The sequence below is a fragment of the Oncorhynchus mykiss genome, chromosome 20, assembly GCF_057628025.1.
Source record: "Oncorhynchus mykiss isolate SJ-2025 chromosome 20, ASM5762802v1, whole genome shotgun sequence".
Taxonomy (NCBI): Eukaryota; Metazoa; Chordata; class Actinopteri; order Salmoniformes; family Salmonidae; genus Oncorhynchus; species Oncorhynchus mykiss.
In genome coordinates, this window is record NC_143041.1 from 13,589,831 (window position 1) to 13,602,446 (window position 12,616).

General features: G+C 44.7%; 1 protein-coding gene across 16 annotated transcripts in view; it reads right to left on the reverse strand.

Moving 5' to 3' along the window:
* Positions 1-891: 891 nt before the first annotated feature.
* Positions 892-12,616, reverse strand: part of cacna1g (calcium voltage-gated channel subunit alpha1 G) — a 199,397-nt gene continuing 187,672 nt past the window's right edge. For 6 of the 16 annotated variants that reach the window (XM_090212291.1, XM_090212290.1, XM_090212289.1 and 3 more), the window contains 5 exons: positions 8,916-9,059; positions 7,304-7,426; positions 5,457-5,676; positions 4,997-5,166; positions 892-2,761 (listed from right to left, as the gene is read on the reverse strand). In XM_090212291.1, coding sequence (XP_090068417.1) covers positions 1,775-2,761; positions 4,997-5,166; positions 5,457-5,676; positions 7,304-7,426; positions 8,916-9,059 — 1,644 coding nt within the window. In that variant the 3' untranslated portion in view covers positions 892-1,774. Of the gene's footprint in view, positions 2,762-3,178; positions 4,658-4,996; positions 5,167-5,456; positions 5,677-7,303; positions 7,427-8,915; positions 9,060-12,616 lie in introns of those variants that run through there. The other 10 variants (XM_036956460.2, XM_090212295.1, XM_090212294.1 and 7 more) reach the window with 5 other exon arrangements.

The window sequence follows — 12,616 nt, forward strand, 5'->3', positions numbered from 1 at the left end:
TCATTTGTTTTCAACAGGACAATGACCCAACACACCTTCAGGCTGTGTAAGGGCTATTTGACCAAGAAGGAGAGTGATGGAGTGCTGCATCAGATGACCTGGCCTCCACAATCACCAGACCTCAACCCAATTGAGATGGTTTGGGAAAGCAGCCAACGAGTGCTCAGCTTATGTGGGAACTCCTTCAAGACTGTTGGAAAGCATTCCAGGTGAAGCTGGTTGAGAGTGCAAACTATCCTCAAGGCAAAGGGTGGCTACTTTGAAGAATATAAAATATATGTTTAACACTTTTTTGGTTACTACATGATACCATATGTGTTATTTCATAGTTTTGATATCTTCAATATTATTGTACAATGTAAAAAATAGTAAAAATAAAGAAAAACCTTTGAACGAGTAGATGTGTCCAAACTTTTGACTGGTACTGTATGTAAATGAGATATTTCTGTATTTAATTTTCAATAAATTTGCGAAATATTTCTAAAAACATGTTGTCACTTTGTGTGTAGATACGTGAGCATTTTTTAAATCCATTTTTAATTCAGACTATAACACAACAAAATGTGGAATAGGTCAAGGGATATGAATACTTTCTGAAGGCACTGTAGATTCAGACATACTACATCAAGTTCTTTCAAGACGTAAATAACGAATTCCCAGGATTGTGTTGAAGAAATCAGAGTATGTTGGATTGAATATTATTGTATGTGTGTTTTGTGAAATCAGGACAGCCTTGAAAATATGATAATGCATCTCGTTAGATTTTATCCTGTCAATAAAAATCTTCAAACACTGCTCTAAAGTTTTAGTCTGTAATGTTTGTTATGAAGTAAATAACAACACATTGACTTATACCATTCTGTTGCCTACCTTCAAACCACCAAAGTCCCCTTCTTGTGCTTAAAAATCAAAGCTCAGTTTAATGAGTTGTTTTTATATATATATATATATATATATATATATATATATATATATATATATATATATATATATTAATCCTACAAATACATGATTCTCAGCACTTTGAAAAAAAAAATCACTTTCCTCAGCAAATCAAGAAAGCTAGAAAATATCCCTAAAATTAAACAAAACTGACTAGCTAAAAAAAAATTTGAACATTGAAACAAACAGAGAAAAATTAAAACCCATCACAAAAAAGATCACCCCCAAAAAATATATAATGAAATAATTAAAACATCTACATCCTGTACAAACACTATGGCCCAATAATTTAAGAAAATAGTGTCTCTAAATCGTTCATATTGCTTTGTACCTCCACTGTTGCCCGTGTGAGGGTGAAGTCCCACTGTCTAACACTGAGCATTCCCAATAGTGGCCACAGGCAGGCGCTATCCAAAGTTATTGGTGCTGACTTCACTCCAGAGGTCATGGGGTCGACCTGCAGCCAATGGCGGCATGCAGGTGTGGTAGAAGAGAAACAGTCATGTTTGTATTCTTGTTTCAACTCTGCTTATGCTGTGTTCTTTTCACGTTCTTGTGGTTTTGGCAGTACAACAATACAAAGACAAGGGATGGTCACACTACGACAGTACTGCACGGATCCTCAATAAAACCAAGGATGATTTGACCGTTTTGTTGTAGTTTTACCATAATTACTCTCTACGGTATTATTACTACGACTATCACCATCACGGATACACCAAGTGTATCGTGTGTTTGCATGTGTGTGTCTGTGTGCCTATGTGCTTAATGGTTTGCTGTGTGTGTGTGTGTGTGTGTTAGTGTGTGTGTGTACATCAGTGTGTGTGAGTGTTCAGTGCTCAGAGCTTGTCTTCTCAAAGGAGAAGCTGGGCAGAGTCAACAGCTTGGGGTTGGGCCCCCCTCCCTCCTGGCCCAGCCCCTCTCCTGCCCCGAGGTCAAAGGAGTCCTTGGAGTCACTGGAGGGAGCCCGCCTCCTCAGACAGGAGGTATCCCGGCTGGGTAAGGGAGGGGGCATCCCTAGGCCCCCCAAACCTCCCAGGGTAGGTTGGAGGCCGGGCTGGGACTCCAGTCCATCAGGGGGGTCTACGGAGATACATGGGGGGCTCATTTTCTTCTTGCGTCGGGGAGAGGGCAGGGTCTTTGTTGTGGTCTGGGAGTGGATCTGGAGGCTGTCTGCTCGGGAGACGAACCCCGAGGACGTGGTGCTGCGCTGGGGACTGGACTCTACAGACGAACACACCTCCACTGAGTGGCGCCGAGGATCGTCCAACCAGGACAGGGGGCGGGGCCGGGACGCTAGAATGCTCCGGCCCTGGGCGTCAGCGCTGTGGAACCTCTTCAGCTGTCTCAGGCATGGCCGGCTCCCCTCACCACGGCCAACCTCATGACCTTGGTAACTGCCATTGAGACCTCCGACCTCTGACTCCAGTCCGACACCGGTGACATCCTCACTCCCCGCCAGCCCCGCCCGGTTGATGAGCGACACCTCGTGGTCTGCCGAGGCCTCTTCCTGTCTCCAGGGGCGAGCGGAGGGGAGGGGAGGAGGGGGTGAGGAGAGGGAAGAGGGGGAGTTGGGTGAGGAGGAGAGGTGGTGCTGGTCGTGGTTTGAGAAGGGGTGTTGGGTGTGAACACTACTGGGGCGCGACAGTTGAGGGGACGCCCCTGGGGTGGCAGGGACCAGCCAGAGAGAAGGCTGCTGGTGAAGATGGGAGGATGAGGAAGAGGAGGAGAAAAGGGGGAGGGCTAGGGAAGCTACATTTAGGACCCCCTCCCCTCCGTCAGACCACAGAGCCTCCTGGGAATCATTAGATACTGCCACCTGGTGGAGGAAGGAGGGAGAGAGGGGGAGGAGGGAGGAGAGGGATTAGGAGGGATGATGCAGTGAGGCAGAGTTTGAAAGAAATGGAGAAAGGTGGAAGAGGAGCGGGAGAGAAGAACAGGGAGAGGGGTGAGGCAGGGAGGGAGAGATTGAGACACAGGGGTTGGGTGGTTAGGGGGACATGAGGGGGTGAGAGGTGGGAGACTGGTTAGTGTGAGGTGACTGGGTGAGGATGACCAATAGGAGTGAAGGTCAGAGTTCACCATTAGACCAGCATGCTCTCAATACCGTCTCTGCCTCATTGTGATACAGAGGAAATGTTGAAATTGCAATAGAGTGCAGTACAATTTGTACGTCAACTAGTAAGTGTATTGCTGTATGTTTATTGCACAAGGAAACCATTCCAGGTTCAGATATGTGTCAAGAGTATCTGTTTTATGAAGAGATTCAGTGACAGCATGTGATTTACAGTAGCAGCAGTAGTAGGGCACAGTTTGTCTCAGCTAGGACACTGGGTACAACCGTGGTTTCCCAAGTTCTAATTGAGTGCCCAATGTTAATTCCCTGTTTAACAGAAGGAGTATTGGGAGATATGCCTGGTCTGGTGCACTGCATTTTGAGCCTCTTCCAAATGCCCAATATCCTCAATACCCTCTGTCCTTGTAGCCCAGTCAGCTAACTCCCCAATGACAAAAATGTATTGGAAATTTTAGAGAGTGGTACTATAGGGCAGCCCTTCAGCTTTTTTTCCTCCGAGGTCAGAGGGCAAAGGGCAGAGGGTACTGGGTCTGTGTGTAGCTACAGGAGAGGAAAGGTTAGTAGAACACAATGACACACTATAAAAGTTACAAAAGTCTCATATAGCATCCTTTCCATATCTTATGCAATTTGAGACCACAGATCTGAAGTATCTTGGTTGTTATGTGACAAAATATGGACAGAAAAGAAAAGGTAGCTATTTAAGAGTTTTGGGACAACTGGGACATGATTGTTCACAGAATATTCATGACTTGAAGATTTGTGTGTCTTGACAGAACGCATGGATGATGTGACAACAGTGACATCTAGCGGACTAAGATAGTATAACCAAGCCAATACCACAGCTACAGTAGCACTAACAATGGAGCCAACTCCTCTTACATTTTTTTTATCAATGCCTATTTGTGGTTGTAGAACATTTCCTGTCATACGGGGTAACGTTAAAAAAAAATGTCATATCATAACTCCTTCTCAATAGTAACTATTTCATCAACATAATCATCTTCATACAATCACAATACTGCCCAACAAGGACAAGTGCTCTAAAACAGTCAAACAAATATGTGGCCAAATATTATGGACAGAACTGACAGTCCTGATTTAAACCCTGAGTTATAACAGTGTAATATGTAGTTACAATAGTGTGATGTGTTGGCCAACGCCTACATTTAATAGACAAACTGACTGCATCTTAAACTCAAATACATTCCATCAATCAACAGATGTGTGATAATGATTTCAGTGGGTAGTTCATATGACCCTTATAGGGTTTCAGAAACAATATAGTACCCTATTTCTATGAGAATTAACAGTCTAGCCATTCCAAAACGATGTTCAACGCTACCTACTGTATGACGGTGGGTCAAGTGAGATGCATTGTGGCAGATGGTCAGCAGAAGACAGACAAACAATGGAGCAAGAAGGGGAGGAGGAGAGGTCAGGGAAAGAGAAATGTGTGTGTGAGCGAGCGCGCACGTGTGTGTGTGTGTGTTGGAGGCGAGGTGGATAAGAAATAGGGACGCTCAGTGTTTCTGAAATGAGCGGTAGAGGGTCAGGGGTTGTTATTTTACTGTCTCAGAAACAGGAGTATCTGTGTTTGATCAGCAGCTCCGGGTCTGGTGGTTGCTGAACTAGACTCTGTTGGTAGCGGACACAGGAACGGGAGGCAAGCAGATGGACAGAGAGATGGACAGGGGACGGAGAGCATTGTGAGGGTGGAGGGAGGAGGGGAGGAGGGATGGAGAAGTTAGAAACATAAAACAGACAGGAAGAAGGGAGGCAGGAGGGAGGAGAGAAGACAGCATTAAGAGCAGAGCTGAGAGGAAGGAAAGTTTACGAAAAACATCATATCACAGCAGAAACATGAGGAGAAAAACACAATGATGAACAGTCATTTCTGATAGAAAACATTTGTTACCTCCGGTGTGTGTGTGTGTGTATGGGTTGTGTGTGTTTGCCTCTATGTCTGTGTCTCACCTGTCTGCGGAGTGTGCGGCTAAGTGTGTGTGTGTGCTGTGGCGGGGGTAGTCGGGGTATATTCTCTGAGTCTGAGAGGCTGTGAGGACTGATGGGTCTGAAGAAGTCTGTAGGCACAGCCGACTGCTGGGAGCTCTCCTCTGGTTGGGACCGCACCGAGGTACTGGAGCCTGTGGTAACACACACAACACAAATATAACTTGATTCTCACACACAAAAACAACAAGAGATTATCAAAACAGTAGGTGTGGGTGAGGTTGGTTCCGGGTCCTACTGTTCTAGAAATGTATTGGTTTTCCTGACAGCATTCACTTTGGTCAAGGGGAAAGGTTACTATGTGTGTGTGTATGTGTGTGTGTTTCTGTGTGTGTGTTTGTGTCCGTTTGTGTGTGTCTGTGTGCGTGTGTCTGTGTGCGTGTGTAAACAATGTCGGCATGTAGAGGGAGTCTCTGTACTGTACCTGACAGGGCGCTGCTAAGTGCCTCTATGTGCTGCGGCCCTGTAGACTGTGTCAGTACTGGAGATAAGCCAGGAGCCAGGCCGGCTCCTGGGGGTCCGAAGGGCTCCAGAGGCAGGAACATGTAGCTGTCATTGGGTAGAGAGTGGGTGCGGCCCACCGCTGACTTCCGTACACTCAACAGGTTGTCCTCCAACGGCTCCCCAGGATCAAGTAACTCCACCTGAGGGACAGAGAAGTCAGCCTCTTTCTGGAACTACTTGGCGGTCTGACCACAGGTCTTTAGCAGAGACTTCACACACTCCCTCACACACACACACTCCACACATACACACATGAAGGAAGTAATTGTTGGCACACTGAGCGACAGACCAGACAGACGGCATCATTGCACTAGTGGCAGAGAGGAGACTGGCAAAGACCTGGCTCTGGGATCAGAGTTACTGAAACTAACTGAAACCACATTGTCTATGTCTTTACTGTAGCAAGACAAATGAATGAAGCATTTGGATGCTTGAGCTTTTTTTTGCTGTAATCGTTTATCGTTTAGGCAACAGATTTAGAGCAGGAGGTTTATTCTATCCCTGGGTTCTGAGAGACAGAAAATGCAAGCTAGGCCAGTGCCCTGCTATGTCCTTGGCTAGCAGACAACATATCTAACCCACAGCTACTAACCACAGAGATCGGAGTGGCACTACATTCACTTGTCACATTGTTTAAAACACAGAGGACGGCACAAAAGAGAGAGAGCAAGAGAGAGAGAGAGAGAGAGATAGGGAGAGAGAGAGAGAGAGAGAGAGAGAGAGAGAGACAAAGCGAACAGGGAAAAAAGAGAGAGGACAGAGACAAAATAAAGAAATAGAGGTAGACAGAGAGAGACAGAGAAAGATAAGAGAGAGAGACAGAGAAAGATAAGAGAGAGAGACAGAGAAAGATAAGAGAGCGAGACAGAGACAAAAAGAGAAAAAGAGGTACGGGCAGGTGAGCAGGCGCACTAGTCTACTGGACTGGACTGGAACGGACAAACACCAGGCTAGAAAGGTGGAATGAAAAAGAGAGAGAAAGAGAGAGAGCGAGGGAGAAGAGCGGATGGTTAAAAAATCTCCAGGTTCTTCCAAACTCATGTGTGTGTCCTGCTCACATCTCTCTGTGTTTTACCTCCAGTTCTAAGATTCATTTGAAATCATTAATGTGTCTGGGTGATGCATGTGCTGGGTTCGGAAAATCCCCCTGACACAGCTATTACATTCATCCCACGCTACAATATAACCTGATTGATTAGTTCAACGCCCTTGTGATGAGTGGCAAGGTTGTACGTCGCCACCGCTCTCTGTGTCTGACATGCAACGGAGAGAGAACGACTCTCAAGCTAACGAGGGTAAATTGGTCATAAATTATCCCCGATTGTTTCCCGACAACTCTCAATTAGCTACGGTGCGTGGGGGAAACTCAGAGAGCTGAGAGCAGAGATGTCCTCTCTGAGCCACCGTAAAGGACATTGTGAGGAGACTAATTAGAACTGAAGTAGTGTAGAGGGAGTACCTTCACCTCGTGTCCCTCTCTACCCTATCGCTGCCACTCAATTAGTGTTCAAGTTGACAAGTTGCTTGATTACCAAATTACAATCGTGTCCATTGCATGCAAAATTCATTGGTTACTTTAGACATGTTTATATATGCCTAATTGACATCCAGAAGGTAACCTCCAACCTATAGCCAGTACCCCAGAGAGAGTGAGACTGGAGGGGCCAGCTGAGTTCGGAAGCTCCCTTGGGAAAGGCTAAGCTACAAGAGACAGCAGAGGAAGAGGAGGCGATGGGATTAAGAGAGAGAGAGAGGAACTGTCAGTACGTTGGACTCCAGACTGGTTAGTAAGAGAGGGTTAATATCATCAGGGGTGGAGTCGTCGGTGAGAGCTAGGGACCAGGATTTGTCGGAGGTCAGAGAGAGAGCTTCCATCTCCGCTAGAGGGATCTAGATAGAGAACAAACAAGGCCCGGTGAGCAGAGAAGACACACACGCACGCACACACAATCCGGCTAATCACACAAACAGACAGTGGCATGACACATCCCACAACGTGATGACATGCATAGCACAGATGTGACAAGTCATCAGACAGCGTGTGCTGTAACAACACACAATTACATACGGTAGATATAGCAAACAACCCTACACCTAACACCTGAGATTGAATCAACAACAGACATATCAACAGATACATGGATAAATCACACACAAACCAACACACACACACACACAGATATATCAACCTAATTCCAGACAAACAGATATGACAAACAACAGTTCAAGTAAATCTACAGACCAACAGTTAATGAAACAACATCCATCCATATAGATGACAAATACACGGCAATATGACGTCCCACAGACAAACCACAAAATGGTCTCTTATATGATATTGAAAAGGTTCAACTTTTTATGAAGAGTAATTGACAGAGGATGAGCTGGGATAATAAACAAACCTCGTGTAATGCAACCTTAGTAGAGCTAGCATAGTTTCACAACACTGAGCACCATCTTGGAAGGGTTCAAACTCTCAGAGCTTGCTCTGCTAAACGCTTACTGTTTCCGACTTCACTCCCTCACTCACCCCTAACCGGGAGAATGAATTGAGGAAATGCTTTTTGACAGGCAAACGACTGGGCCAGCCGTGCAGACAGGGGCAGGGGTCCTAACTGGCAGAGACTGAGTGGGCGCCTGGAAGAGATTTCTGCTAACTTTTCAGAATCAGACAGAGAGGGAGAGGCAGTGAGGCTATTACTGCTGCGGCATTACGTTAGCCTCAATCCATTTTAAAAGCTTTAGCAGACACTGTTTAGCAATGCTAATGTGATTGGCTGAATCATTTTGTCCTGAATGGGGAAAAGGAGACATTCAGATGCATAATTCAACAGTGATACATTGCTCAATGTTCGGGAAATTATCACGTACGTGTGTGTGTCCAGCCAGCTTGGCAGCGGAGTCAAATTATTATCATTAGTTGGTGCTCAATCCAATGGGTGGTTCGTTTTCAAAGCTCAAAGCCAAGTGTGTGTGTGTGTGTGTGTGTGTGTGTGTGTGTGTGTGTGTGTGTGTGTGTGTGTGTGTGTGTGTGTGTGTGTGTGTGTGAGTGTGTGTGTGTCTGTGTGCGGTAGGTATACTACCTTATCATTACCCTATACAGCCAAGCTGAGAGAGGGATATTGGAGGGTGACCACATTTCTAATAATATTATTGGCCAAGGAACACACAGGGGATTAGAGAGAAATGGGAACACACAGTTAGAGGTGAGAGAGTTGAGTGGGGTAAGAGAAACAGGAGGGGGAAAAGGGTTGAGTTAGAGTTGAGAGGAGGGTGTGTGCCATAGATTGAGGCTGAGCGAAGACTTCAGCATGGGTGTGTGGGTGAGTGATCGGCTGAGTCGGAAGAATGGTAGGGTTGCGCAGGCGAGTTCATTGACCTTCTTGTCACTGCAGTGCTTGCTGGGTAGTGGGGGTAGGGCGTAGTAGTGACATATTGACCCTGACAGGTTGTCCATCAGACTCAACTCTCCCTCCATCGAACCCTGGATCACCGAGGAGACCGAGTCAAACATCGCTCTTCGCTACAGATGGACATAGGGTGACAGAGACCGAGAAAGACCGAGAGAGAGAGAGAGAGAGAGAGAGAGAGAGAGAGAGAGACGGATAGGGAGACAGGGAGAGAGACAGACAGACAGACAGACAGACAGACAGACAGAGAGAGAGAAGAAGAGAGAAACATAGACAGAAATAGAGAGACACACAGAAAGAAAGACAAACGGGAAAAAGGGAGCAGAAGGAGGAAGGAAGTGAGCGAAGACGACAAGGTCAGGTGTGGTAGAACACATACAGAGAATAAAACGCAGGTGGTGTGTGCACATGGTTCAGGACAAGCATCAGGTTGTTAACCTACGTCTGGTCTACACAGAACCAATACTCGCAATCAGTCATGTTCCTAAATACTGAAAGTTTCTTCACCAAACCAGAAGGGGGCAGTAAAACACTACTAAAACTCCACTCTCAACCCCAGAGGGAGAGGAAACAGAGTTTAACCACACATGTTTCTGCCAGCGAGGGATGACAGAGAGGAGAGAGAGATAACATCAGAAGAATGATACAGCCCAACCTCTAGTCACTATAAAAAGGCCTGTTGGCTGGAAATAGCAGTCTAGTAAACAACATACGGCTGTGTCCTGTCTTTCCCATGGCATTACAGTGACCTACGGCTGGCACTCGTCTACTGGGACTGATACACATACGCAACTTTATTACGGGAAAAAGGTTCAGTACACATCATTGCATTTTGTATCCGAAAGTAAGCTGGTCCTCTTTGAAGTCTCATAGATCGATGCATTGCACTCTTTTTGTCTATGAAGCCCTGTTGCATAAACTTCCGTCATACCTATCTCATTGTTGTGTGTATATACTGACACGTATGTGTAACTGATAGGTGCACACACACACACACACACACACACACACACACACACACACACACACACACACACACACACACACACACACACACACACACACACACACACACACACACACACACACACTACATGTTAATATTTTTTAAATGCATGTAAATTATAAAGTATTTTGTCTGTAATGTCTGTTTCTTGTGTCGGACACCAGTAATTGGCGTCAGCTAACGGGGTTCCTAATAAATAAAAAATAAATAAATTGTTAACCTTTATTATTTATCTTTATTCAACTAGGCAAGTGAACGACGGCCTAGTGGGTTAACTGCCTTGTTTAGGGGTAGAACAGCAGATTCATACCTTGTCAGCTGAGGGATTTGAAATTGCAACCTTCCGGTTACTAGCCCAACGCTCTAACCATTATGCTACCCTGCTGCCCCAAGCTGTATAAGTCACCAGACCTGGACTCAAGGGGATGTCTAACCCTGGAAATCCCTTCTATCTCCACCCAGTCAGGTAAATGTGCTTTTAGTTATTTTACAGCTCATGTGGAATGATTTCCAAAAGTCCTTGAAGTTGGTGTAGTTGGTACCTCTAGTGGAGGGATCATTAAATAGATTCAGCCGTGGGCTGTTCTTTTCTTGAGTGGATGGTCGGGGAACCGGAACATAATTAAAGATAGTTTGTTGACCGCAAATTGGCTGCAAGAAGCCCAAACAGATATAATAATTTCAAACCTTGCTTACATTAGTTTATGATCGCACGTCTCTCTCTATCATGCTTGGTAATTCTTGGGAACAGACCTGCAAAATTAAAATCACTTGGAGCTGATTCCCTGGTGTTTTTACAGTCTTTTATGTCCATATAAAAATGTAAAATAAAATGTATACAGTACCAGTCAAAGGTTTGGACACATCTACTCATTCAAGGGTTTTTCTTACTTGTTTTACTATTTTCCACATTGGAGAATAATAGTGAAGACATCAAAACTACGAAATAACACATGGAATCATGTAGTATCCAAAAAAGTTCATTTGAGATTCTTCAAAGTAGCCAACCTTTGCCTTGATGACAGCTTTGCACACTCTTGGCATTCTCTCAACCAGCTTCATGAGGTCATCACCTGGAATGCATTTCAATTAATAGGTGTGCCTTGTTAAAAGTTCATTTGTGGAATCTCTTTCATTCTTAATGCATTTGAGACAATCAGTTGTGTTGTGACAAGGTAAGGGTGGTGTACAGAAGATTTGGTAAGAGACCAAGTCCATATTATGGCAACAACAGCTCAAATAAGCAAAGAGAAATGACAGTCCATCATTACTTTAAGACATGAAGGTCAGTCAATCTGGAAAATTTCAAGAGCATTGAAATTTCTTCAAGCGCAGTCACAAAAACCATCAAGCGCAATGATGAAATTGGCTCTCATGAGAACCGCCACAGGAAAGGAAGACACAGAGTTACCTCTGCTGCAGAGGATGAGTTCATTACCAGCCTCAGATTGTAGCCTAAATAAATACTTCACGGAGTTCAAGAAAAAGACACATCCCAACATCAACTGTTCAGATTACACCACTACTAAAGAACACCAATAAAAAGGAGAGACTGGCTTGGGCCAAGAAACACGAGCAACGGTCATTAGCCCGGTGGAAATCTGTCCTTTGGTCTGATGAGTCCACATTTTAGATTTTTGGTTCCAACTGCTGTGTCTTTGTGAGACGCAGAGTAGGTGAATGGATGATCTCTGCATGTGTGGCCCAACATGAAGCATGGAGGAGGAGGTGTGGTGGTGTGGGGGAACTTTGCTGGTGACACTGTCAGTAATATATTTAGAATTCAAGGCTCACTTAACCAGCATGGCTACCACAGCATTCTGCAGTGATAGACATCCCATCTAGTTTGCGCTTAGTGGGACAATCATTTGTTTTTCAACAGGACAATGACCCAAAACACACCTCCAGGCTGTGTAAGGACTATTTGACCAAGAAGGAGAGTGCTGCATCAGATGACCTGGCCTCCACAATCACCCGACCTCAACCCAATTGAGATGGTTTGGGATGAGTTGGACTGCAGAGTGAAGGAAAAGCAGCCAACAAGTGCTCAGCATATGTGGGAACTCCTTCAAGACTGTTGGAAAAGCATTCCAGGTGAAGCTGGTTGACAGAATGCCAAGAGTGTAAAAAGCTGTCATCAAGGCAAAGGTTGGCTATTTTGAAGAATATAAAATATAAAATATATTTAGATTTTTTTAACACTTTTTTTTGGTCACTACATGATTCCATATGTGTTATTTCATCGTTTTGATGTCTTCACTATAATTATACAATGTAGAAAATAGTAAAAAAAAAAAATTTTAAATCCTTGAATGAGTCGGTGTGTCCAAACAAACTTGGGGGGGCCAAATAAAACCACTGGCTCCCCAGTTGGGGAAACCTGCTCTAGGGCAATTCAGGCAGATTTGAGACAGCCTTTTTCTGAAGAATGTGTTTGTTTCATATTATTGAATGTGTTTTGCTTTTCGTGTTTTGTGTTTGCTTTTCATGTATTGTGTAATCGATGTGTATATAGATATGTATGGTACAATTGTTGTTGTTTATTGATGGGTTCATGCAGGGCTCATCTGCGAAAGAGACTGTGGTTTCAGCATGACTCCCTATTTTAAATAAAGGTTAATATACAAGCAGACAAACACACATACACAAGAGAGGGAAACTCAT